Source organism: Pseudovirgaria hyperparasitica, assembly GCF_010093815.1.
Source record: "Pseudovirgaria hyperparasitica strain CBS 121739 unplaced genomic scaffold EJ05scaffold_2, whole genome shotgun sequence".
Lineage (NCBI taxonomy): Eukaryota > Fungi > Ascomycota > Dothideomycetes > Acrospermales > Acrospermaceae > Pseudovirgaria > Pseudovirgaria hyperparasitica.
The window spans coordinates 1,064,500-1,088,866 of NW_022985550.1; the positions used below are offsets into that span (position 1 = coordinate 1,064,500).

The 24,367-nt window shown below is 54.7% G+C and overlaps 6 protein-coding genes across 6 annotated transcripts; 4 read left to right on the forward strand and 2 right to left on the reverse strand.

The window, feature by feature from the left end:
• Nucleotides 1–11: 11 nt before the first annotated feature.
• On the reverse strand, nt 12–1,750 carry EJ05DRAFT_507506 (putative alcohol dehydrogenase; the record flags this gene model as incomplete). The annotated part of the gene is made up of 2 exons (XM_033747925.1): nt 1,106–1,750; nt 12–964 (listed from the first exon to the last, which is right to left on the reverse strand). The coding sequence occupies exons 1-2, from the start codon at nt 1,290–1,292 to the stop codon at nt 12–14; spliced, it is 1,140 nt and encodes a 379-aa protein (XP_033604342.1). The 5' UTR covers nt 1,293–1,750.
• Nucleotides 1,751–1,947: 197 nt separating this feature from the next.
• On the forward strand, nt 1,948–3,867 carry EJ05DRAFT_472848 (nuclear mRNA splicing factor-associated protein). The gene is made up of 5 exons (XM_033743266.1): nt 1,948–2,094; nt 2,227–2,449; nt 2,518–2,622; nt 2,671–3,101; nt 3,159–3,867. The coding sequence occupies exons 2-5, from the start codon at nt 2,285–2,287 to the stop codon at nt 3,598–3,600; spliced, it is 1,143 nt and encodes a 380-aa protein (XP_033604343.1). The 5' UTR covers nt 1,948–2,094; nt 2,227–2,284; the 3' UTR covers nt 3,601–3,867.
• Nucleotides 3,868–10,233: 6,366 nt separating this feature from the next.
• On the forward strand, nt 10,234–11,790 carry EJ05DRAFT_491483 (ammonium transporter; the record flags this gene model as incomplete). The annotated part of the gene is made up of 2 exons (XM_033745982.1): nt 10,234–10,335; nt 10,399–11,790. The coding sequence occupies 2 exons, from the start codon at nt 10,234–10,236 to the stop codon at nt 11,788–11,790; spliced, it is 1,494 nt and encodes a 497-aa protein (XP_033604344.1).
• An 848-nt stretch (nt 11,791–12,638) lies between these two features.
• Nucleotides 12,639–13,357, forward strand: EJ05DRAFT_188328 (uncharacterized protein). The gene has a single exon (XM_033739662.1). It carries the CDS (start codon nt 12,855–12,857, stop codon nt 13,245–13,247), a length of 393 nt encoding a protein of 130 aa, XP_033604345.1. The 5' UTR covers nt 12,639–12,854; the 3' UTR covers nt 13,248–13,357.
• Nucleotides 13,358–15,573: 2,216 nt separating this feature from the next.
• EJ05DRAFT_434015 (MAP kinase) lies at nt 15,574–19,759 on the forward strand (the record flags this gene model as incomplete). Its single annotated transcript, XM_033741629.1, has 2 exons — nt 15,574–19,024; nt 19,086–19,759. 2 exons carry the CDS (start codon nt 15,574–15,576, stop codon nt 19,757–19,759), a joined length of 4,125 nt encoding a protein of 1,374 aa, XP_033604346.1.
• Nucleotides 19,760–22,181: 2,422 nt separating this feature from the next.
• On the reverse strand, nt 22,182–24,223 carry EJ05DRAFT_188374 (uncharacterized protein). The gene has a single exon (XM_033739663.1). It carries the CDS (start codon nt 24,128–24,130, stop codon nt 22,415–22,417), a length of 1,716 nt encoding a protein of 571 aa, XP_033604347.1. The 5' UTR covers nt 24,131–24,223; the 3' UTR covers nt 22,182–22,414.
• Between the last annotated feature and the right edge of the window lie 144 nt (nt 24,224–24,367).

The window sequence follows — 24,367 nt, forward strand, 5'->3', positions numbered from 1 at the left end:
TGACCAACCCCCTACCACACCAAGACCCCCTTGATAACCTCCCCCTTCTCCATCGCCTCCCTCGCCGCCGCAAACTCCCCAACCGGATAATTCCGCAACAGTTTCTCCACCGGCAGGAACCCCTCCTTACACCACCGCACCAGCTCCGGCAACGCCTCCACCGGATCTCGATCCCCCTCAATCACACCCACAAGCCGCCGCCCATGTACCATATGCGCCAGCGTATCCAACTCCAGCCTCGCCCCAACGGGCTTGACACCCACCTGCAGCACCGTCCCATTATTCGCCACGGCCTCCAGACACGCGCCCAGCACCACCACACTCGGACTCGTATCCAGCACATGCGTCGCACCCCGCCCACCCGGCGTAAGCGCCCGAATCGCACCCTGCAAATCCGTCCCGCGCGCCTCCAGTTCCGCAGGCGCCGAATGTAGGCCATGTGTTGCGCCTAGCGTACGTGCCAGCTCGACGCGCGCCGGCACCAGATCTGCCGCGATGATGGTCTGGACACCTAGATGTTTGGCGGCGCAGATGGCGGCTAGACCGACGCCGCCCAGGCCGACGACGGCGAGCACATCGGACGGGGTGCAGCGGGCAACGTGTGTGATTGCGCCGGCGCCGGTCATGATGCCGCAGCCCAGGGGCGCGTAGGCGATGAGGTCGTGGGCGTTGCGGACGAGGGCGGAGACGTTTGCGGCGCAGGTGGCTTTGACGGGGGTGGGCGAGGCGAAGGAGGATTGGCCGAAGTAGCCGCCGCCGATGACGCGGGAGGGGTCGGCGGCGAGGACGAAGTTTGGGTCGTTGGCGTGGAGGGTTACGGCGGCGTGGGAGGTGCAGTAGGCTGGGTGGCCGGTGGTGCAGTAGTGGCAAGACTGGCAGGAGGCGGCGGAGAGGATGACGAGGTCGCCTGGCTTGAAGTTCTTTTCGAGAGACTTGGAGCCGAGGCGGAGGATACGGCCGGCGCCTGGGTGAGGGTGTTAGAGATGTTTGAGATGGTGTTGAGGGGGCAAGGGGAGGAGGGGAAGTCGGGTTGGATATCTTCACTTCGGAAGGACAGGATTTCGTTGTAACGGGGATGTTGAAGGGGGAACGAGCACTGACTGACCTTCATGGCCCAGTACGCGCGGATATATGCCTCCATAACCTGAGATGTCGGTATGGCAGACGCCGGTGGCGATCATTTCGACCATGAATTCATCTTCATGGGGCTCACGAGTGAGGAGGTCTTCGAACTTCCAGTCATGCTCGGAGTAGGCAACAATGCCCTTGCACGGGACGGTATATTGGGACATGGGATGATGCTGTTGTCTGGAACGTGTCTGGCACGAAGGTTTGGGTTGCGCGGGTGTGCATGATGGAAGGTGAGTTATGATGTCGGCGCAGCGGCATCAATTGAAGATCCTCGGAAAGAGGTGGTGTTAGTGCGAGGGGTCGGAGGGTGATGTCAAAGGCTGGGACTGGCTGAGGATACAGAGCTGTCGCGCGAGGAGGGGGATGATGCCTTGCGGTGGCGCTAGATAGAAGTTTAGAGGTAGATGTTCCGGATCCAAGAAGTCTACTATTGACATGCACGAGCATTAGAAGCCATCTTGATAGTGTGTTCTGTGACCTCCTGTATCTCAGTATCTGTCGTTGTCAAGCTCTGGGAGCTGTCAAGAAAGGGCTGATTGCATGTTGAAGCCGCCCGGCAAGAGAACATGGTAGAGCGGAGCCACAGTCCATAAGGAGAGCCGTGTATAGATATAGCAAATTGGTGTTGTATAATGCTTTCCACCTTTGCATCAGCACAGCCGGAGGACACCAGGGGTTCAGGCCTGAGGCGCCGAGTGACGTTGAAGGCCCGAAGCAGCTAGACCAGAAGTCAGACAGTCAGGCGGCAAGGCAGGAAGTGGGGCCAAGCTAGCTCTGTTGACTCCACAACTTCGACAGCTCCAATCTACAGCTCTCGCGTTCCTGGAGCTGCAGCTGTCAAAACTTTAATATTCTCTCTCTCGGTCCACTTCAAGTCTACAAACGCCCAAATCGTGTGTACGACGTCTCTGTCAAGCTGGTTTTCTCTCTCTCTCTCGTGAGCTTCTCCGATTGAGCCCCTAGGTAAGGGTGTTCTTTGACCTGCGCGATCGCTTTGAGCTCCATCATGGCCTTCAACCAGCCCTCGGGCTGCCTTGAAGCTGAGAAGGTTGCTCATTCCCTCCCTCGATGTTCAGCGTCGCTAACGCTATCCAGCTCCGTCCTGTGTGCTTGACTGAGAGTATATCTTGAGTGTGACCTCGTCGTAGCCATCATGACCGACCCTACCTCTGTCCGCAGACCATTCCCGCAGTCCGATACCGAGTTCGCAGATGACGAGCGCGTCTCCTTCTCCCAGGCCGACAACGCCTACATTCTTGAAGCTGAAGACCAGACCGAGTGGATCTTCAACGATGCTGCGAAGAAGTGGATGCCTCAGGTGAGGCATTATGTTGCGCACAATAGCGTGTTCACTTGCGCTAGCGCTGTGCTGACATTGGCGCACAGATCGATGAAGAAGAAAAGGAGCAGCAGATGCAGGCCTATCATGTGCCGGGCGTAGCTGAAGATGAGCCTGCCGTCTCCAACAAGAAGCGCAAGCAAGATGCCGACGTATGTGCTCACCTTCCAGCCTTTACGACCGCCTTAACAAAGTGATAGGGCGACCAGGCTGGTAGTAAGAAGAAGCGCACTGAGCCCGAGCGCAAGAACACCGCTGTCTACGTTACCAAGATCCCACTGGATGCTACTGTAGAGGAGATTCACAACGTGTTCTCCAAGTGTGGCATGATCGCCAAGAGCGTGGACACGGATGAGAGCCGAATCAAGATGTACGAGGATGAGGAGGGCCATTTCAAGGGCGACGCACTCATCTCTTATTTCCGCGAGGAGTCCGTGTCGCTTGCCATCAAGATGCTTGACGACGCACCGTTTCGCTTTGGCGCTCCAAAGGAGCAGGAGAATATGCGCGTCACCGCGGCCGATTTCTCGTACAAGAAGGAGAAGGGCGTCAAGGACGGCGAGGATGGCGCAAAGCCGAAGAGTAACAAGATCAAGCGCAAGATCCAGCAGCAGTACACCAGCATGGCCGCGTATGTGTTGCTCACCAGAAAACACGACGTGTCTTCTCACACTGACCGATCCAACAGCAAGCTCGCAGACTGGGACGACGACGATCCGCAGACTCTCCAACAGACATCGTCGCGCTTCGACAAAGTCGTCGTCATGAAGCACATGTTCACCCTCCACGAGCTCGAGGAAGACCCGGCCGCGCTTCTCGACATCAAAGAGGAAATCCGCGAGGACTGCGCCAACTACGGCACCGTGACCAACGTCGTCCTCTTCGACAAGGAGCCCGCCGGCGTGGTGACGGTGCGGTTTGGCACGGCGGAGGCGGCGCGCGCATGCGTGGCCAAGTGCGACGGCCGCTCCTTTGCCGGCCGCTTCGTCGAGGCGTACATTGCCGACGGCTCGGAGCGCTTCCGCAAGACGAGCAACCATGCCCGCACCGACGAGGACGAGGCGGAGGAGGAGGCGCGGCTGGAGAAGTTTGGCGACTGGCTCGAGGCGCAGGAGGCTGAGCAGCGATAGGGGCTTGGTCCTGGCTGCCTCTGATATAACCTTCCTTTCTTCTCCCTTGTGTCTTTGTGTGTAACTAGCGGGGCATTCTGGCAGCAGTGGCGGCAGAGGTGGCAGCAGCGACGGTGTTGTCGGCGTCCTGGGTGTTTGGTTCTGGATAGGATAGGATGGGACAGGGTGGGACAGGCAGGGTAGGGTAGGATAGGACAGCGTAGCATTTCCGTGGCGCCCTGAATACACATACACACATCCATGCAATCGTATACACATTCAAACCCGCGGCCTCCTCTGTTGGAACGGATGAACGGATGAATGGATGAACGGATGAACGAATGAATGATAAAAACACACAGCACAAAACCCATCAGCGCATGAGACTTGACTCCTCAATCTCTACAGGTATCCAAGACAGAAATGATTATTGTGGGGAAAATAGAGAGAAGAGAAGGAAGAAGGAAGAGGCAGGTTAATTGGATTCGATGTAATGGATTGTGATGGAGGAGACGCTTTGTTGACTGTTTGGTCATATACATGTATTGCCCCGGGTGGGTGTTGGCGTTTTATCTATTTTCTTATAAACCTATTAGGATGGAATGGGATGGAATAAGAGAAGAGAAGGAAGGGCTGTTTTGAGTCATGCTTATTTATGTATCCATCTACTCATTCAATAATCTATTCGTTGCGCCGTGTATACACACACAAGTATAGTATAGTCTACCCAAACAGCGCGACTTGAGTTGCAGGAGAGAGTGTGTGAGAGGTAGATAACCGGAGCGATACTCGAGGTAGAATGTACTTTCATGTTCGCAAGCTAAGCGTTTGGGGTTTATTGAGTATACAAGAATTCAATAGTTGAAGAATCCAATAATTTAAGAATTTGGGAATTTCAAGATTCTATGCCCAAAAAAAGGAAAGAAAAGAAAAGAGTGGTCGAAGTGCGATGAGGGTTTGAGATGCTTCAATCGAGGCTACTACTTGCCTAGATACCTAATCCTATCTACGTAAGCCATTCAACTACCATCACCCACTCACCCATCCACACAAACCACCATCAATCACTCACCGAAAAGGACACGGAAAAAGCACAATAGCACCACGCATCCGCATCAGACGGAATGGGCAAAAAGTTCATCGATCTGCCATATTTCCACATCCATCCCATTTCCACATTCCACACCCCATAACTCCACACGGGTAAGTCGTAAGTCGTAAGTAAGCACGCAAGTCAAACCCTCCGAAGAACCGTCACGTCAATCAGTCAGTCAATCAGTCAGTCAGGCAGACAGGCAGGAGATTGCGCCGGTACAGCAATCCCTCCGATCATTCCGATCAATGCTTATTGATAATTATCGTCGCCAGTATCACTGTTACCGTTCGCGCGAGAGGGAAGGGGGAATTGCGATCGACCATGGTAACATTGTATGTACTGTCTGCTCATTGCTGCGGAGCCGGAACGGAGGAAGCGGATCGGAGGTTGTTAGAATGTATGTATGACAGTACGTACAGGAAGGAGAGAAAAAGGGTGCGAGTGTGAGGGAGACTAATGTATGTGTATGTGTAGTGTATGTAGGACGGAGAATGGATGAATGGAGATAGTATGAAGGATGCAGGATTGCAGATGGGACGGGATGGGAGTGCGACTGCTAGCTAGCAGCCTCAGGCCGTCAACCCATCTGACCCAGGTCCCATCCCAGCAAGAGTGCGCGCACTGCACTCCATCATGAATGAGCCCTGTGAGGCGCCCCGTTCGCAACCTGCAAACCACATCTCCACAAGAACCATAAAGTACCACTATATCCACAACGCCCGCATTACGTGGAAAGAGGGGGGTGTTTCATGTATTGTGTCTACTAGCTAATAAGCCCGCAGGGACGTTCACGCTGACCTGACGCAGGCACAACCCACCTACATGATTATGGCATGCAGCCGGCCAGCCAGTTAGCCAGCCAGCCGGAGCAGTGTTGCAGCACCTGGGAAAAAACCCCTTGCATACTCTATCCACTCCACTGCACTGCACTCTGTCCACTCTATCCACTCTATCCACTCCACTCCATCTCATCCACTCCGTCCGCCAGCACGCAGGCACGCAGGAACGCAGGCCCGACACATGCATGCATGCATATGTAAACTCACCGTCCACGTCCACGTCCACGTCCACGTCCACGTCCGCGGGCAAGCCCTGGCAATACCCGCGAGTCTGGCTCCTCGACAGCATAGCAATATGCGAAATCACGTCTCGCTGTAGTAATTAGTAGCCCTGTAGTAGCCCTGTAGTAGCCCTGTAGTAGCCCTGTAGTAGCAGCATCATCCACGCGGCACAAGGTTGGGGGGAAGGAGCATGAAAATAATCATAATCCAATCTTACCATCTCGCCAGGATGGCAGTTTCGTGTATATACCCGCTCGCGGGACCTAGGACCTCGTTTCCTGTATCGAGCAGGTGCGACGAGGGGTGGTGGTGGTGGTAGTGGTGACGAGAGGGTGGAAGCGAGATGTAGGGATGCTGGGATGCTTGCCGGGGTACGTGATTCATACACAGTACAGCAAGACTCCACATCCGGCACCGAGGGGCCCGATATCGACATTCGGCACGATCCGACGTGAGGAATAGAGAGGCTGTTGCGGGGGTCCTGGTTGTCATGGTTAGAGATTTCTCAATTTGTTGTTGGTGCTTTGGGGTTTCGAGGGCCTCTGGGGTTAGTCAGTCGGCAATGATGGGGGGGTTTTGGTCGGGAGGATGGGGGGATGGATGGATGGGCATTTTCGGAGATTCGTTGCGTTTTGGGGAGTGGAGGGTATTGGGTCTGCGAGTGCATGTATGTATGTGGTTATGTAGTTTATGCCGTGTGTATATGCAGTTCAGGATGATGGACGTCTGGTGTGAGTTGAGGCCGTTTTGACTGCCTGACTGCCTAACTGCCTAACTGCCTAACTGCCTAACTGCCTAACTGCCTGACTGCCTGACTGCCTGACTAAAGTCGCACATCTGCTCCAATGAGCACACCGGGCACACCGAGCCTGCTGTATCTCAGTTACACGGTTCATAACAGCAGATATTAATCGTTTCAGGCTGTTTTTGCATTCCTCGCAGGGCCCTGATAAAAGTCAAGCCTAGGGTGGAGCAGCATCAACGCTTCGCAGACCCAGCCGAACCCCCGGTTCGTTCGCGTGTCTAATCTGTGGACTCACAGTCGAGTAGTCGAGTCACGTCACGTCGCGTCGCGTACGGCACACCGACGACCAAGCTATAACATAACAGTCACCAGTAAGAAGCACGAGTATTGACGCTCGGTAGAGTATGACTGTGGCTGCTGGGAGGCTGGGAGGCTGAGGAGACGAGGTGGTACAGAGTGGCAAGGAAGCCGTGTGGAAGACTGCAGTGGGACCGCAACGGCTTTTTTGACTCGTGTGTGTGTGTGTGTGTGTGTGTGTGTGTGTGTGTGTGTGTGTTACAAGCCTATGCCATGCCATGCACACCCGAGGCCTCGTACTCGCCTCACCAGCCAGCCAGCCACGACACAAGCGAGGCAGGCAGGCAGGCAGGCAGGCAGGCAGGCAGGCAGAACCAGCACGATGGGAGGGAGGAGGTCTGGAGATGCATTGCATGGGTGGGCGGACAAGGAACAAGGGGGGAGGCTGCTGGGTCAATGGTTCGGGGTGTGGAAGCATCGCGAATCTCTAGCTATTAGGCACAGGGATGGCGGGTATGAGGATGAATGGTGGTGAGGGTTGCACGAGAGGGAGTTTTGGGGGGTGGGCATGGAATGGTGAAGATGGACGGATGGACGGAGCAAGAAGAAGAAGAAGAAGAAGAAGAAGAAGAAGAAGAAGAAGAAGAAGAAGAAGAAGAAGAAGGGAGGCAGCAGTAATTGACTAGACAGAACGTGTAGTTAATGACAGCGACGAGAACGTAGTAATGTGGTTTGTGTATTATGTGTGTATTATAGTGTAGCAGCTTACGTAGGTAGCACAGAAAGTCGAGGGTCCTCTCTCCTCGCCTTAATTAATGCTGACAGCAAAACACTAGTCGGGACGGGGCCTAGCGCCATCATCGGACGAGAAAGGGAAACCAGTCCAAACCCGCATGCTTATCTCTCCCAGATCGGCCGGGCACGTTTTACAGGTTATAATCTCAAGTCCATGTAGCCGTAGACATGTGTAATAGCAAAACCTAACATCAACCTCTAATTATTTTGCCTGAGGGGTCAATCAATAGACATGGAAAAGGAAAAGGGTAACAACAGCCACAGAAGAAGCAGAAGAAGAAGAAGAAGAAGAAAGATCATCTTCGGCTTCTCACTGCCGGCGGGAGGAGTAGGAGGGTGTGTGTTTTAGTGAATTTCTTTTGTTTATAAGGTTTGCGGCAAGCAGGGCCCCACCAGACAGACCAAACCAGCAGATCATACAGTATTGGCAATTTGACGCGTGGGGCTGACTGCCAAGGTGAACCGGTAGTAGCGGGCGCGGGCACACACCTCACATGCCACGGGGCGGGAGGGTTAGTCAGGGGAAGGCTGGGCAGAGCTTTTGGGGATGGATGACTGCTTTTTGAGCAGCAGGTGAAGAAGAAGGGCAAGGCGATCGTCCATCCCATCCGTGCCACACCGACTTATCAGACTATTATCAGTCTGAGAGAGAGAGCAATTATTACGCCGCCGGCCGTCCATCTGAGCATTATCGGGCCTTTTTTTATTTTAATCCTTATTCAATTCCCAGAGGAAGATCCGGGGGACGGATTGCGGCGCGATTAAAGCAGGTGCAGCATCCAGGGTATGGTAGTATGGTAGTGAGGTGGCCAGGCATGCGGAGGACAGTCGGCGCAAGAGAGTGCTAGATATAATAATAGCAGGTGTAGCCATCTACTACGTCTTGGGTCTTGCAGCAGCAAGCTATATTTACAGTCTATAGATGTCACTCACACACACCACAGCTAATCATCTTGGCTATTCGCGACCGTGACAGCCAGCCAGGGCGCAGTCTTGGCGGTTTGATATGATGGCATACACACACAGCTTGGACAGACAGAAGGATCCGGGCGCGCAAGATCAATGCAAAACGTAAGAGGATTACGCAAACGACGAGATGGACGTTACGTAGGCGATTCGAATGCGTGGTACTGTGGTAGAGAGTTGTGCAAATTATGGGGATGCAGAAACAATGGATGCAAAGATATATAAAGGGAAACCATTTATTGAAAGAAGATGAAGAACGGGCAAGCTAGCAGTAAAGATGCAGAGATGGACGGCGGGGATCGACAGGACTAGAGGTATTAGTAGCATGCGAGGCTCTCCCTCCCTCTGTCTGGCTGTCCCGCCCGCGGATGTCCATGATGGCCCACAAGACGTAGAGGGAGAGGATAAGATTGAAGATGCGGGATGGTGCAGTCAATGTAGGTATCCAGCATGTAGGTATGATATTTTATGATGCGGGAGAACGGACAAGAGAAAGGCCGGTCGGAGAGTGCAATTGAGAAGAGAGGCAGTAGGTAATAATAGTGCTGTAGTGAGTGTAGTGTAGTGTAGATGGGGGAGAGAGGAGTGTCACTGACTGTATGTACTGTACTGTACCAGGGTGGTCACCTAATATTAGCTGACTTAGGGAGGGGGGGAGGTCCCCTGGTCGCGTCGTCCCGGCTGGTTGGCAGCTAAAAGCGGTATTATGTAGTGAGTCGGCCACAACCAGCAAAAACGCCAGCGACTCTCCCCTGCCCAGCAAGTCCGGGCAGCTCATAATTAGATTAATTTACTGACTTTCTACCTACTGTAATTACTGTACTAGTACCCTACAGGGCTAATCATGCTAATAATGCCCGGCACAAGCCCTGAGAGCGTTGAGTCTGCTGTCTGTATGTAGCTGGTGGTGGGTATATGTCCCGCGCGGTCACCAGTGCCAGGCCAGGGTCGAGGCGATACCCTGAAAGTACTTAGTCCAGTCTGCTTAACGCTTAACCTGCTTAGACGAGTCCTCCTCCTCCTCCTCCTCCTAATCGGGTTCCCCTTCTTTTTTGCCCATCATCAAATTCATTATTCTCCCGCCCTCTTTTCAATAATATAGATACTTCCTCTTCCTCCGACTACTCCTCCTCCTCCCTTCACCTCCCTCTTACGTCGACCTTGTCTCTTTTCCGTCCTCGTCGTCGTCGTTGTGCTCGTTGGTGCGCAATCAATCAATCCATCAACCACTCTCGCTTCACCCTTCGCTTCCTACTCGTTCCAGGAGCCTGCTTGTTCGTCTGCGGGTCCCCCTGTCGACCTTGTGTGGCCACTGCTGCTACTTCTGCTGCCACCCGCCTAGACCTCTCTGTCTCTCTCTCTTATTACTACTCATCCCGCCCGCACTACCCACTTCTGCTCCACGAACCAGCTCGTCTAAACTTCGTCCTACTACTACTCACTTCAACAACAACAGACTTCAACCACCACACTCCTTTTGTCGTTCCTTATTCCCTCCAAGCTACTTCTTCCATCCTTCTCCCGCCACTCTGCGACGTTGCACCACCTCCGTCCGTCCTGTCTTGGCCGCGACATTCTTCTTATCTGCCAAAACCCCCTCACTTCTTCCCACCCTTCCACTTGGCCTCCTTCTTTTCTTCCACCACGCCTCCCACTCGCGCCTCGACTGCAACATCATCATCACCATCATCACCATGTCCGAGTCCCAGCCATATGTCCCGCTGGAGCCCTTCACCAACCTCACCATTGCCACGGGTGGTGACTCTCTCCAGTATGACCTGAATGTCTTCTACAATGTACGTCGCCTCCTCCAGTGAATGACATGACACCTGCCACTTATCTCTAACACACCTCACTAGGCCGGCGACATGGCCTTTGTCATCATCTGCACTGCTCTCGTGCTGCTCATGATTCCCGGCGTCGGCTTCTTCTACTCTGGTCTGGCGCGAAGAAAGTCGGCTCTGTCGCTGCTATGGCTGTCCGTCATGGCCACCGCCGTCACCTCCTTCCAATGGTTCTTCTGGGGCTACTCCCTGGCCTTTTCTCACAAGGCCGGCAAGTTCATCGGTGCCTTGGACAACATTGGCTTCAGAAACGTCTTGGCTTACCCGTCCGTTGGAAGCCCAAAGGTGCCTGATCTGCTCTACGCCGTCTATCAGGGCATGTTTGCTGCCATCACTGTCGCCCTGGCCGTCGGTGCCGTTGCCGAGCGTGGTCGCATGCTGCCCTGCGTCATCTTCATGTTCGTCTGGTCCACCGTCATCTACGATCCCATTGCCTGCTGGACCTGGAACTCGTCCGGCTGGTCTTTTGTCATGGGTGGTCTCGACTTTGCCGGTGGCACACCCGTCCACATCACCTCTGGTTGCGCCGCCCTGGCCTACTCGTACATGCTTGGCAAGCGACGTGGTCACGGCACTCAAGAGCTCAACTACCGCCCGCACAACGTCACCCACATTGTCATTGGCACCGTCTTCCTCTGGGTCGGCTGGTTTGGCTTCAACGCCGGTTCTGCGCTCGCTGCGAACCTGCGTGCCGTCATGGCCGCCGTTGTGACCAACCTGGCTGCCTGCGTGGGTGGTGTGACGTGGTGTCTGGTCGACTACCGTCTCGAGCGCAAGTGGTCCACCGTTGGCTTCTGCTCCGGTGTCATTGCCGGTCTGGTCTGCATCACTCCCGGCTCTGGCTACGTTCCGGCATGGGCTGCCGTCATCTACGGCGTGTGCGGTGGCGTCTTTTGCAACTACGCCACCAAGCTCAAGTACTTTCTCCGCTGTGACGACGCGCTCGACATTTTTGCCGTCCATGGCGTCGGTGGCTTTGTCGGAAACATCCTGACCGCATTCTTCGCCGCCGACTACATAGCCCATCTTGATGGCTTCTCCACCATTCCGGGAGGCTGGCTGAACCAGCACTGGGTCCAGCTTGGCTACCAGCTCGCCGACTCGGTTGCCGGCGCTTCCTACTCCTTCTTTGGCACTTGCCTCATTCTCGGTGCCATTGACGGCATTGGCAAGTTCTTCCCCATCTTCAAGCTCCGTGCCAGCGAGGAGGAGGAGATTCTAGGCATCGACGACGTCGAGATTGGTGAATTCGCGTACGACTACGTCGAGCTCACCCGCGAAGTCAAGAGCCCAGACGACTCGGACGACAACATGAGCCGCAACAGCATCAGCAGCTTTCCGGACCACGCCCAGGCGCCCGAAAAGGGCCACCGACCGCACGACTCGGTCGGGAGCAGCCAACAATGACTGCATGGCGCCACTTCCGACGACATTCCCTTGAGGCCTCTGCAGTCAACTTCAGCAGCAGCAGGAGCACGACAGCAGCAGTAGTAGTCTCTTCCCCTCACCCTGATTTTCCATTGCATATAGCCCTTGCCGCTTTTCGTCCCCGCATGGATAGACTTGGCCGCCGCGGGGGCCAATACCATTGCAGCGGAAGCAGTCTGGCGCACACACACAGCGAGCGACATGTAGCAAATTCATATTATCGATGAGGATCCATCCCTCTCCTCCTCCCCCTTGCCAAACAAAGCCGCTGGAAGGGGGGGGGGGGGAGGGTGCGTGGCGTATGGTATATTTTTAGATTTTATTAAAACACGATGTCAAGACCACACTATCATATTTTTTTTTGGGAGGAGCACGCACATATACAACAACAACAACACCACCCTCGACGAAAACGAGACCAAATACAATACAACACACACACACACAACACACACAACACACGGCACCCCGCCCCCGTCTTGGGATCTATTTTGCACAAATACGTCATCTACTACATGACTTTTATATTTTTCTGTTTTTCCCTATACGACGCCTTGTTTCTTGGATATCCTAATACGATCGATCAATCAATCATGTACCAGTCTGTCTAGTGCCTCCTCTCGCGGGCGCTTGGGCGCTTCTTGCTTTATGTTGGGGAATAGGGATAGGCATAGGAATATGAATAGGGATAGGGATAGGAAGGAGGGGGTGGAGACCTTGCTTTATGAAGAAGACGGGACTTTTTTTATTTTCTCTTGCCTTTTTTGGCTAGGCCTCTTTTTTCTTCTCCCTACGCATGAGAAGAGGCGGGGCGATTATATCATGTATCTATCTTTTGATCTTTTATCTTGATCTTTATCTACCTGTCTGGCTGTGCGTCTTCTGTTGTGGGCAATTACTTGCTCTGCAGACTATGACTATGTGTGTGTGTATCGCATCATCGTAATCGTATCGTGTGTACCACCAACAAGTCATGTGACGATAGAGTTTGTTTTAGCGTTTGTTTGTTGTTGTATGTAGTTGATTTGAGATGGGATGGATATATGGTTATGCATGGATGGGGACTGTTTGGTTCGTGTGGCGTGGCGTTAGTGCTGTGCTGTGCTGTGCCTCTGAGTCTGTGTGTGTGTTGTACGAACGTGTCGATGAGGGATGTGTGTACAGCGCGTGACTGGTTTACTCCTTGCGTGCCTTGCTTTCTGTCCTGGCTGTCCTGTCGTGTCTTGGGTTTCCTGTCCTGGTTTCCCTGTCCTGTCTTAGGTTTCCTGTCCGGGTTTTCCTGTCCTGTCTTGGCTTTCTATCCTATCCCATCCTATCCTATCCTATCCCATCCTATCCTATCCTGGCGTTCCTATCCTGTCCTTTCCTGTCTTGTGATCCCTTGTCAGACGCCAGACGCCAGACGCCAGACGCCGCCGCGCTGCCGTGCGGTATAGGGTGATGATGAGTCTGCATGTATATTCCGGATGTATTCCAAAAATATTCCAAATACATGCATGCATGCATACCTATACATACATAGTTGATATCGATGCTCTGGCTGGCATGTTCGCTGTGCCGCGCCGTTGTGCGCGCGCGGGTAGATGGTAGATGGTAGTGCTGGTTTAGGAGAGGGTGAGTTGGGATTAGGGAGTGTCAAGGGTCAGGGAGTAGGGATCAGGCTTCTTGGAGGTATCGCGATTCACGATGGAAGTGAGTAGGTGGCAAGGATTGGGGCATTGAGGTATTGAGTGTTGGGAATGGATGCTTGGGTATGGTATTAGGTATAGTGTCAGGCATGGTATCAGGCATGGTATCAGGCATGGTATCAGGCATGGTATCAGGCATGGTATCAGGCATGGTATCAGGCATGGTATCAGGCATGGTATCAAGCATGGTATCAAGCAAGCATAGCATCAAGCATCAGGCATGGTATCATGCATCACGTATTCTAAAAGAAGCGCACGTCGGGGGGCTGCCGGGATGGACTGTATAATGCACCGTTCACTGCACCGCACGCTACACCGCACGCTACACCGCACGCTACACCGCACGCTACACCGCACGCTACTACGCCCTGTATGCTCGATGCTATTCATACGCCTTGCTTGACTGTACACCGTCACTATACTCAACTCTACTCATAGGCCTTGTACTGCTAGGCAAACCCTGCCTAGTTATTTCTACTATCTCTTCTCCTTACGTGGAGTTATGTACCTTAGCTTGCCTTGTCTCTATACCTCAACGTACCTTAGCTATATACCTTACTTACCCTACACCCTATACACCGCCTTACTCCCTAAAACCTACCTCTACTTATGCACCTTAACTCCATCCAACTCTACTACTCTACACTCCTAACTCTACTTAAATCAGCTACGCCTATACCTAACTCTCTCTGACCAACGCCCTATACCTTGACTTAAATAAACTCAAATCACATCATGCCAAATCAAATCAAATAAACTCAAATCAATCCAAATCAGACTTCCATCTCCTATATACTATACATACATACATGTCACGCCACGCCACGCTATATACCCGTTCCCGTTTCTAGCTAGTTACGAGCTGCGCCGTAGAAACTGTGCCACACACAACATGTGCCACGTGTGCCGTAGATCTGTGCCGTAGACCGGGCTGTTGACTGTGCTGTTGACTGTGCTGTTAACTGTGCCGCATGTCTCGGAGGGAGTTTAAGAGTTTAAGAGCTCAAGAGCTTAGTTAGACGGGAGGGGGGTTGGAGTATGGGAGTAGTAGGGAGGGGAGGGGATGTGACTTGATATGAAGGGGCGCTTTACGACGCGTTATTGGGGGGGTGGTTATACGTTATTCATACGTTAGGGTGGTGTGTGTCTATTGGAGGCTGTGTGGATGGATGGTAGATTGGATATTATTACTGTGATGTTATGGAAGATAGTCTGGCTAAGCTAACAGCTGGCGAATTTGTTGGTCGTTCGTTCGAGGGGTCAAATAGCTTGAATGTGTATTAACTTGGTAGTATGGTTGCTCTATAGATGAGAGGCGAAATGAATTATAGAAGAGGAATATTGATTAGAGCATTGCGCTGATACAAACACGCAGTAGTAGTCATCTACGCGTAGTATAAATACGCTGCTATTTAATTTGTACTTCACGCCAGGCAGCAAGGCTAGCAAACGGTCACTGCAGCGCGCAGAGTGAATAGGTAAGCAACGGTCGATCTACGTCCCGTCCGTTGCGTCAAGCGTCGCGAGCAAGCATTGCCCCTGCTATCCATGTTATTAGTTGGCACGGCCAGGATGGTGCAGGCGACGCGTGTGTGTTGGCTTGCGTTCATTTGCTTTTGCGCGCTGTTGGGGTGTGTGCGCGTGTCTGTCTTGCTTGGGCTGTGAGGGTTTTTCTTGCTTGCCTGCTTGCTTTGCTTCAAGTTTCGATGTCTATATCGCGACGATACTACCCGTGGACGGCACTGCATGTGGCTTGTCGATTGTTATGATTGTTGTACATTCATCCACGCGGCAAGAACAGGCCCGGCAAGAACAGGCGCACCGCCACCGCCACCGCCAAGTCAGGCAATCTCGCATCAGTAGCCCCCGAACTTCCCGCCGATCGCTGCCTCGAAGCGGGTCCCAAAGTCATCACCACCATCGTCCCATCGTCAACGTCGATCGTGAGCCTCGAGCTCTCACTCTCCTTCTTTCTCTCTCTCTCCCTCTCTTTCTCTCTCCCTCTCCTCCACACCACAACAACCACCACTACCACGTCCGTCTACAGAGCCTGCTGCCAGACACCATACCTGCCATGTCCGTCTCCTCCCCCGCCGAGCTGCCCAACGGCCCGTCCTCTGGCTCGACCTCCAGCGGCGAGTCCGACCTCGACCAGGCAAATCCCTCACGCCGCGACTCCGAACTCGACGACGAGGACTTCAGCCCGCCCATCGTCACCACGCCCCTCCACGACCCCAGCCTGCCATGGCCCGGCCCACGATTCCAACGTCCGAGCCTGTCCGCCGCCGCCGCCGCCGCCGCAGTCGACGGACCCGCCTCCACTCCTGCAACCCCAGGCCCCGGACGCGCCCAGCGTCCAGCAGCCATCCGCACGCCCTCCAACGCATACAACCCAGCCCGCCGCCCCGCCCAGTTCACTCTCAAGACGCGCACCTCGTCGTCCTCGACGCGCATGCGCCGCAACCCAAACGCCGAGTACCGCGCGCAAGAAAAGGCCTACGTGCAGCGCCTCCGTCAGGACGCGCCCGAGGACGACTTCTTTGGCGCCGACGTGCGCACGCCCAGTCTCGACTACAGCACCGGCTCCGAGACGGACGAGAGCCCGAGCACGGCCGACTACATTGACAATGACCCCTACGACCAGGAGACGCTGCTGTACTATGGCAACGACGACATGCAGCCGTCGGTGGAGGAGCTGAAGATCCCCGCCAACAGGGAGCGGCTGGAGTGGCACTCGATGCTGGCCAGTGTGCTGACGGGCGATGTCGTCAAGCAGGAGAAGAAGCGGCTGATTGGCAGCGGAGACGCCGCCGCCGACGCGAATCGCAATGCCGAGATCTGGCTCGGCATACGGGCTAGAGTGTGTGGCCGGACCTTGCAGGCGCAGCGCCGGATGGTCGAGGACGGGCGGGAAAAGGCGAAAAACACGATTGAGAGCCTGATCTCGTTCGAGGTTGCCGGCGAGGCCGAGGCGGGCAAGTCTGCGGCCGGCCAGGTCAAGGATGTCGTGAGCAAGATTGAGAAGATTGAGAATCTGTATCCGACGAGGAAAGAGATGGAGTCGGCCAATCCCAGGGCTGCCTCGGCGCAGTTTAGGGAGACGTGTGATGCCGTCATTGCGTGGCACAACACCACCCAGCTCATCAACACCGAGCTCATGATCCTGAAGAACTGGGTCGGCAATGAGGAGCTCGACTTTACCAAGGCACACGTCCGATCGCCGACCGACAGTCATCTGGCTGACGACTCCTCGTTCGTGGACAGGATACTGAAAGAGGACGGCTTGAAGTCGCTGATGCTCGACAACGGCCTGCTCGCCGGACTGCACGAGGCGATCAAGAAGGCCAAGGAGACATTCATTGCAAACGCGCAGGCCTTTTCCGACCGACACCTCCCGCCCTTTATCGAAGAGCTCCTCACGCTCATCAACTTCCCCTCGCGTCTGGTCCACGAGATCATCCGTATGCGTCTGTCGTACGCGAAGAAGATGAAGGATCCGGCGCAGCAGGGCGTCTTGATGACCGAGCAGATGATTTCGCAGTTCCAGATCCTGCTCGGCGTGGCTAGCAAGATCAAGCTGGAGTACAACGAGATCATCCAGCCCAAGGCCGGATGGGAGCCCCCGCCGTGTCTCGAGGACAACTTCGATCGCTCTGTGCTCGAGGCGCTCAAGTTCTACTTTAAGATGCTCAACTGGAAGCTGTCGGCCAACAAGAACACCTTCAAGGAGGCTGAGATTCTGGAGCAGGAGTGGGAGTTTTCCAACAAGCTTGGTCGATTTCTGGAAGGCGGTGATGTCGAGGTGGCGGAACAGTTTAGTGTGTTGACGTCAAAGTCGCTGTCCAGGCTGACGATACACTTCGAAAAGGAGCTGCAGCGACGTCCGGAGGAGATCTCCGGGCCCGAGATGGAAAAGACGTACAAGGGCATTCTGGACTCGGTCCGGGTGCGGCAGCGGAAGCTCTTTCGTTTCTTCCGTATCCTGACGCAGCGGTTTGAGAATTCGACAGAGTACAACATCAACATTCAGCAGGGTCATATGTCGGAGCTGATAGAGGAGCTTGTTGCCTCGGAACATTTACTGCTTGAGAATACGTCTACGCCCGAGGAGAACTTTGGCACGTACATTATTGTATCGCCAGCGCTGCGCGACAGACCAAAGGACATCCAGTCGCTCCTCACGACCTGCTACCATGCCGAAGAAAATCCCGAGGATCCGTCAAATCCGTACGTTCTCATCCTCAAAACCGAAGGGCCCTTCCTCTGGACAGGCCTCAAACTACCCACCGACGTTCGACACCCATACCTGGATGTGAAGCCGGGCCGTCTACGGCTCGTTGCGGATGGCTCCCAGCAACGCCTCTCGAACGCGAACATCACCTTCCTCCAGGCAATCAACATGGAACTGACGACGCTGATTGAGCAACGCGCCAACCTGCCACGCGTCAGCCAGGAGCTGCAGAAGATCAAGAAGACGGCCTACAAGCTGTCAAACACCATCATGGACAGTGTCGAGATTGTCAGGAAGCAGACTGCCGGTCTCCAGGTCCAGGAGCTCATCCAGACCTGCTTCACCTTTGCCACCGAGTTTGGACAGCGCTCCGTGCTCTACCTCGACCATAACCGGCGCGCGCTGAACAATCTCAAACTGACGAGGCTGGCTCTTGACTGGGTCAGCTTCATCTGCGACGATTGCATCCCGTCGGACAGGAAGACGTTCAAGTGGGCTGTTGTGGCGCTTGAGTTTGCGATGATTATGACGCGTGGTCAGAACATCCTGTCCATCAGCGAACAGGAGTATGCGAAGCTGCGATCGAAGGTTGCTGGCTGCATGTCGCTGCTGATATCGCATTTCGACATCATGGGCGCTCGCTCGACCATGGCTGCGCAGCAAGAGAAGCAACGCCTCGACAGCGCCATGGGCAAGCTCAAGCTCGACATTAGCAGACTGAAGGATGACGACGAGTCTGTCCGGGCAGTCAGAGAGCAATGGATCGAGCAGCTCGAGGAGATTGACGAGTTCAGGAAGCAGAAGGAAGCCCAGCGCCAGGCTCTCGGTCGCGTGCTCGAGGACTCCAACGAAGCCGACCGCGCGCTCACGTACCTGTCGTCGTCGGCCACAAACGTCACGCTGCGCTGGCAGCAGGGCGCCTTTGTCGGCGGCGGCACCTTTGGCTCCGTGTACGCGGCCATCAACCTCGACTCCGGCCAGCTGATGGCCGTCAAGGAGATCAGGCTGCAGGACCCGCAAGTCATCCCCACCGTCGTCTCCCAGATCAGAGACGAGATGAGTGTCTTGCAGGTCCTCGACCACCCCAACATTGTGTCGTACTATGGGATTGAGCCGCACCGTGACAAGGTCTATATCTTTATGGAGTATTGCTCGGGCGGCTCGCTTGCTGGCTTGCTGGAGCACGGCCGGATTGAGGACGAGACTGTCATTCAGGTCTATGCGCTGCAGATGCTGGAGGGTCTTGGATATCTCCATGAGAGCGGTGTTGCGCACCGCGACATCAAGCCTGAGAGTACGTGCCCCGAACCTTCCCTCTCCCCCAATTCCCACAAAACTAATAAGCCCCCCTACAGACATCCTCCTCGACCACAACGGCGTCATCAAATTCGTCGACTTTGGCGCCGCAAAAGTCATCGCCCGCCAAGGCAAGACCCTCGCCGCCGAACACACCGCAACCACGACCCGCCAGCCAGGCCGCCAGAAATCAATGGCCGGCGGCACACCAATGTACATGTCCCCGGAAGCCATCAAGGGCATCTCCTCGTCCAGCACCACCGCCCGCCCCGGCGCCGTCGACATCTGGTCCCTCGGCTGCGTCATCCTCGAAATGGCCACGGGCCGCCGGCCCTGGGCCTCGCTCGACAACGAGTGGGCCATCATGTATAATATCGCCCAGGGCATGCCGCCGCAGCTGCCCACGCCCGACCAGCTTAGTGCCTCGGGCGTAGCGTTTCTGGAATGTTGCTTTGAGAGGGATCCGGGCAGGAGGGCTAGTGCGGCTGAGTTGTTGCAGCATGATTGGATTATGACGTTGCGCGCGCAGTTGAGTTTGGAGACGCCGCAGACGCCGCAGACGCCGAGCTCGGATGGGGGTGGGAGTGCTGCGGGGGGTGGGGTTGGGGTTGGGAGTGTTGCGGGGAGTGCTGGTGGGTTGGGAGTGGGATTGGCGAGTGTTTCGAGTAGTGGTGCTGGGAGTGCGGCTAGTTCGAGGCATGGGAGTGTGTTGGAGGGGGTTAGTGAGGATTAGAGGGATGGATGGATGGAGGGGGGGTTGATGGATTTTGGGGGGGATGAAGAGGGGGATGAGGAGGGGGAAGAGGTTTTTTCGAGCGAGTATGCATACATACATGCATACACATCCATGCATTCTCTAGAGGGCATACCATACAGCCAACCCAGCCAGCACAGCACAGCAAAGCACAGCACAGCACAGCACGACCAAGTAATCATCACATACAGCACTACAGCACAGCACAGCAAATCATCAGCGACGGCGTCTCTTTTTTCGGTTTTTTCTTATTCTTCTTCTTCTTCTGGGAATTAGGGGGGGTGATGAGAGCGCCTAGGGGGTTTCGGGAAGGTTCTTTCAAAGGGGGAGGTTCTTTCAGGGGGAGGAAGAGGCGAGGGTGAGGGAGAGTATGGGCAAGTGGGCCTTTTTCTTTTTTCGTTTTTGTCGTTTCTTTGTCAAAAATTCTTTGAGTCTTCTTCGTTTCTTGTGTATGTGTTTGTGGGTGTGTTTGTGTGTGTGTGTGTATGTGTGTGTATATATAAATATGTTTGGTCGGACTCCTTACGGTTGAGGAAGAAGGGAGAGGAGGGAGAGAAGGGAGAGGAGGGAGAGAAGGGAGAGGAGGGAGAGAAGGGAGGGAAGGGAGAGAAGATGATATTGTGCGTAGTTCGCCTGTTTACTTGCCTTGCTTACTCTGTTATGAGAGGGAGCGAGAGAGAGAGAGAGGTAGCTAGCTAGCTAGCTAGCCAGCCAAACAAGCACAAGTTTATACGCGTAGGCGTCATGTGGGATTTCTCTGTTATTTACTACGTACGGTGCGGTGTGGATATATATATACTATCTATACTATCCATCTATCTATCTATCTGTCTGTCTGTCTATGTGTCTATCTATGGCAAGACGAATCGTGATGTTTGTTGAATGGCGGTGTGTGTTGTTTTGTGTTATGCTCTGCTCTGCTCTGCTCTGCCTCTCTGCTCTGCTAAGAAGAGAGAGCGAGAGCGAAACAGGGCCCAGAACGAGTCCACGACGTTCAACGAGACAGCAGGTGCGATATATTGCCTTTTTCTATTCACGGGCGCGGTGATGGTTGGACGGGACGGGACTGGGCTGGACTGGACGGGACTGGACTGGACTGGCTGTGGGTGAGTAGGTGCTTGGTTCGTTGGCTAGATGGAAGTGGTGGAGTGGTAGGTCGAGTGCAGGTCGAGATGTTTATGGTGGAGTGCAGGTCGAGCGCAAGTCGAGATGTTTGTGGAGGCGTCTGTCTCTATAATGATTCTGCTCGAACGGGCCCAGGCCCCGGTCTGCGACGTTCGACGATGGATGTGATATTTGCCTGTTTGTCCTCATGGGCGCGGTATGGGAGGATGGGACTGGCTGGCTGATGGGATGGCTGGATGGCTGGGTGGAGAGTGACGGTAGGAAGGGCTAGGATGTACAGATGCGTTGTCTGGAATGACCTGGGCGCCCGGGTATGGATGGATGGACGGATGGCGGAGAGCGGTGAAGGGGAGGTAGGCTATCTATAAATAAATGTATTCAAGGTTCTATGAGAGGGAGATGTATATACTGTATATACACACGGCGTCATAGACTGCGAGTGAGTGATGTGCTACACACTCTGCAGTGCGTGATGTTCGCAAGCCCACCCCGACGACGCTGTGAATGCGAAGCTGGCAAGACGAGCGCAACAAGGCTGAACATGCAAAGCATGCAAGAGTGCCGACGTCCATGTTCGTAGGACGGTGCCGTTTGGGCGAGATCTTTCGGTGCGAGTCGAGGCCCGGGCCGGATGCGCTAGGGAATACATGTCCAACGCCTGTGCATAGTCTGGACCCTCCACCCGAGTTTCAACGCCCGACCATACACGCCAAAATTGCCATTCTCAACACGTCTGTCCGAGCAGCCATTGGACGGTCCTTGGTGTCGCAAATTGGAGGCGCGAGGGATAGACAGTGGAGTCTGGGGTGCGACCTGGACGGGCGAGCGGCGCAGACGAGAAGACCTACGATTGATATTTAGCGCATACCGTCGCTGCGGACGCGTCTGGGTGCGCCGCAGAAAGGGTCTAGAAGTCCCACACGAGGAACGACAGAGGAGGCTCGACGTGTTATTACTCGGTTTGCACGGCTTTGCGGGGCTGGTATTGGCTGGAGGGCAGAGTTGCGGTCTGGATATTACTGGGGACGACGGGGGGCACTTCATCGGGAATGGAATCCAGGACGTGCATAGTAATATCGAGGAGGTGTTGTCTGTTCGCCAGTTCGATCGGTGGTGGTTCGTGCTTCCCTTGTTCAACGTGAAACGGTGCGCGTGCGTTTGGGCAAGGGTGCGAAATGCCCCAGTGGCAGCATGGGTCGGGACGGTCTAGAATAGTCTCACGAAGAACAACGAGACTGCGGCTCGACTGGATGCTGTCTTTGGACGTCGCGGGGTCCCTGATTGGCTCCAGTCCTGGAGGGTTTCTAATAGGGAAAAAGACATCGTCTGTAACGTGGACTGTAATAGTTGCAATTTGCCGCGTGTGGTTAGACATCAAGTATGCTTATTGTTGACGTTGACAGCTTGGCGGCATCCTCACTATCAGTCACAAGCGCTGTCAGCTTCTTGCCCTCGAGCATGACCTTGCCGTTTGGACAGGTTTTGTTGTGAGTAGGACGCCATCTCCCCTCAGACATTCAGACTTTCCAACGTCGATACCACCTGCTCCATCATTTGATGTGGGGACATAGGATGCTTCTCATCCTGGTCATCATACGATATACACTTCTCAACAATGCCCCTGTACAGCGAGCCAGTCTTGGATCCCAAAGCGGGTACTCCAAGCTGAAGAACCTTCTCTTTGAACACTGTATGGGAGTACTTTGGCTTGTAGAGGCTCCTGACACTGCGCCAGAGTCCAATCTCCAGAAGGACAAGGCCAAGCGAATAGATGTCAAAAGCTTTGCGGTAACTTTGACGCCACACACCCAGCGAGCTGGGATGTCGATATATGTCCTGGCCTTCGCTGTAGATCGGATCTGCTGTCATCTCTGCAAGTCCGTCTGGCCGGGAACTGTCGAATCCAACAACATACGGATGTCTGAGGTCGTGGTGTTGAGCACCACTGGGCATGTTGCCAGTGAAGAATAGTACATTATGACTGCTGAATGATTTGTGGAGCCAGTCCAGCGAGTGGAAGGACCACAGCGCGATTGCCAGTGTGTGCGCCAGCTTTATCCGGACGTCGAGATCCGGCGTCCGTTTGTCCTTGTCGTTATCTCCGAGCAGCGCGTATAGATTCTGGAAAGGAGGGACATTTCCTGCGTTCTGGGCAAGCTCGAGCTGAGGACCATTATGTACGACGCCATATCGATGGCTTTTCGTATCTTCAACATAACCCAAACAGTCCAAGGTGTGCAGGTCCGGGTGTCGCGATGAGCAAGAATGTAGCATGCGCGACAAGTTATCCACCCTTTGGTAGAGATGCAGCCTTGAGTCAAGCTCCATCTCGGCATCGTAGTCGATCCAGTCGATGAGTACGGGCACGTCCTCTGACACTTTCCCGTCCCGCATGGTGTCCAGAGGCTTCGAGTATACAGCCCGGACCCGCCGCGCAACTGCTTTCTCGCTCGCATCGACTTGGATGCGCTCGCGGCGGATCTTGAGTTCGGACGAGGACAGGATCTTGCGCGACGGCTCCCGCTCCTTTCCGTCGAGATTGATACGAAGCTGCTTCAGACGCGCAAGCGTATTCAGACTGGGGTATTTCTCGACAGCAGACGTCTCGAGCAGCTGCAGAATATCAAGGTCGCGCTGGGCAGTGTGGAGAAGCTCGTTCGTCCATGTGCGCTGCAACGTCTCGACTCTCCCAGGCGGGAAGAGCTTCTCTAATCGGTCATTAAAGTAGGACAGATCCTGGACAAACGTGTCGAATTTCTCTCTATCAGCTATCACCCATCTGGCCTTGAGCTTCATGTCCTTGCGGAACCTGCTGCCAAACGAACTGGTCGCCGGGTCCGCGGCCTTCTTGCACGTGGAATACGCGTCTTGGTCAACACTGCCCGGTGCCTCCTCCCGCAGCCCATACTTGTCCTGGAGCTTGTGACAGTCGAGTATCGTGCCCAGGAGCTGTTCCAGGATGTCCTTGGCCAGGTCTTTGAGGCCCTCCCACGACGTCGAGGAGAGATGAGCTTCAAATCTGCCCTCCACGACGCCCCACTCCCGACCCCAGACCCAGAGCCGCATCTCCTCGATACGGATCTTGCACACCATCTTCTCGCTGTCTTTCCCGAGGTTCTTGGCCGTGCTAAAGACGCGGTACCCCGTGATGCACCCGTCGAAGAGCTGCCCAAGCAGCCCGACCGCCCCGACAACGCTCAAGGCCAGACCCGCGATCTCTGCCATGGCTGCACATAAAATCCACCGACGGCACACGGTCACAGACGGTCGCGACAGAGAAAAAGGAGGCGTAGGTGGGAGGATGTGTGTTAGGGGACAAAGTCGCCGAGCAAATTTCATGAGAAACCCCCCGCAGGCCAATCCGACGTCAGAGTGAAGCCGCTAGTCCCGAAACAGCATCGCGGCCAGTCTCAGCAATCCTCCTCTTCTCCCGAGGTCCTCTTCCTCGTCCTACTTACTGTA

Coding starts and splice junctions, on each gene's coding strand:
- EJ05DRAFT_188328 (XM_033739662.1), top strand. CDS start 12,855: ATGGTTATGCATGGATGGGGACTGTTTGGTTCGTGTGGCGTGGCGTTA.
- EJ05DRAFT_188374 (XM_033739663.1), bottom strand. CDS start 24,130: ATGGCAGAGATCGCGGGTCTGGCCTTGAGCGTTGTCGGGGCGGTCGGG.
- EJ05DRAFT_472848 (XM_033743266.1), top strand. CDS start 2,285: ATGACCGACCCTACCTCTGTCCGCAGACCATTCCCGCAGTCCGATACC. Junction 2,450..2,517: donor CGAAGAAGTGGATGCCTCAG/GTGAGGCATTAT, acceptor ATTGGCGCACAG/ATCGATGAAGAAGAAAAGGA. Junction 3,102..3,158: donor CAGTACACCAGCATGGCCGC/GTATGTGTTGCT, acceptor CCGATCCAACAG/CAAGCTCGCAGACTGGGACG.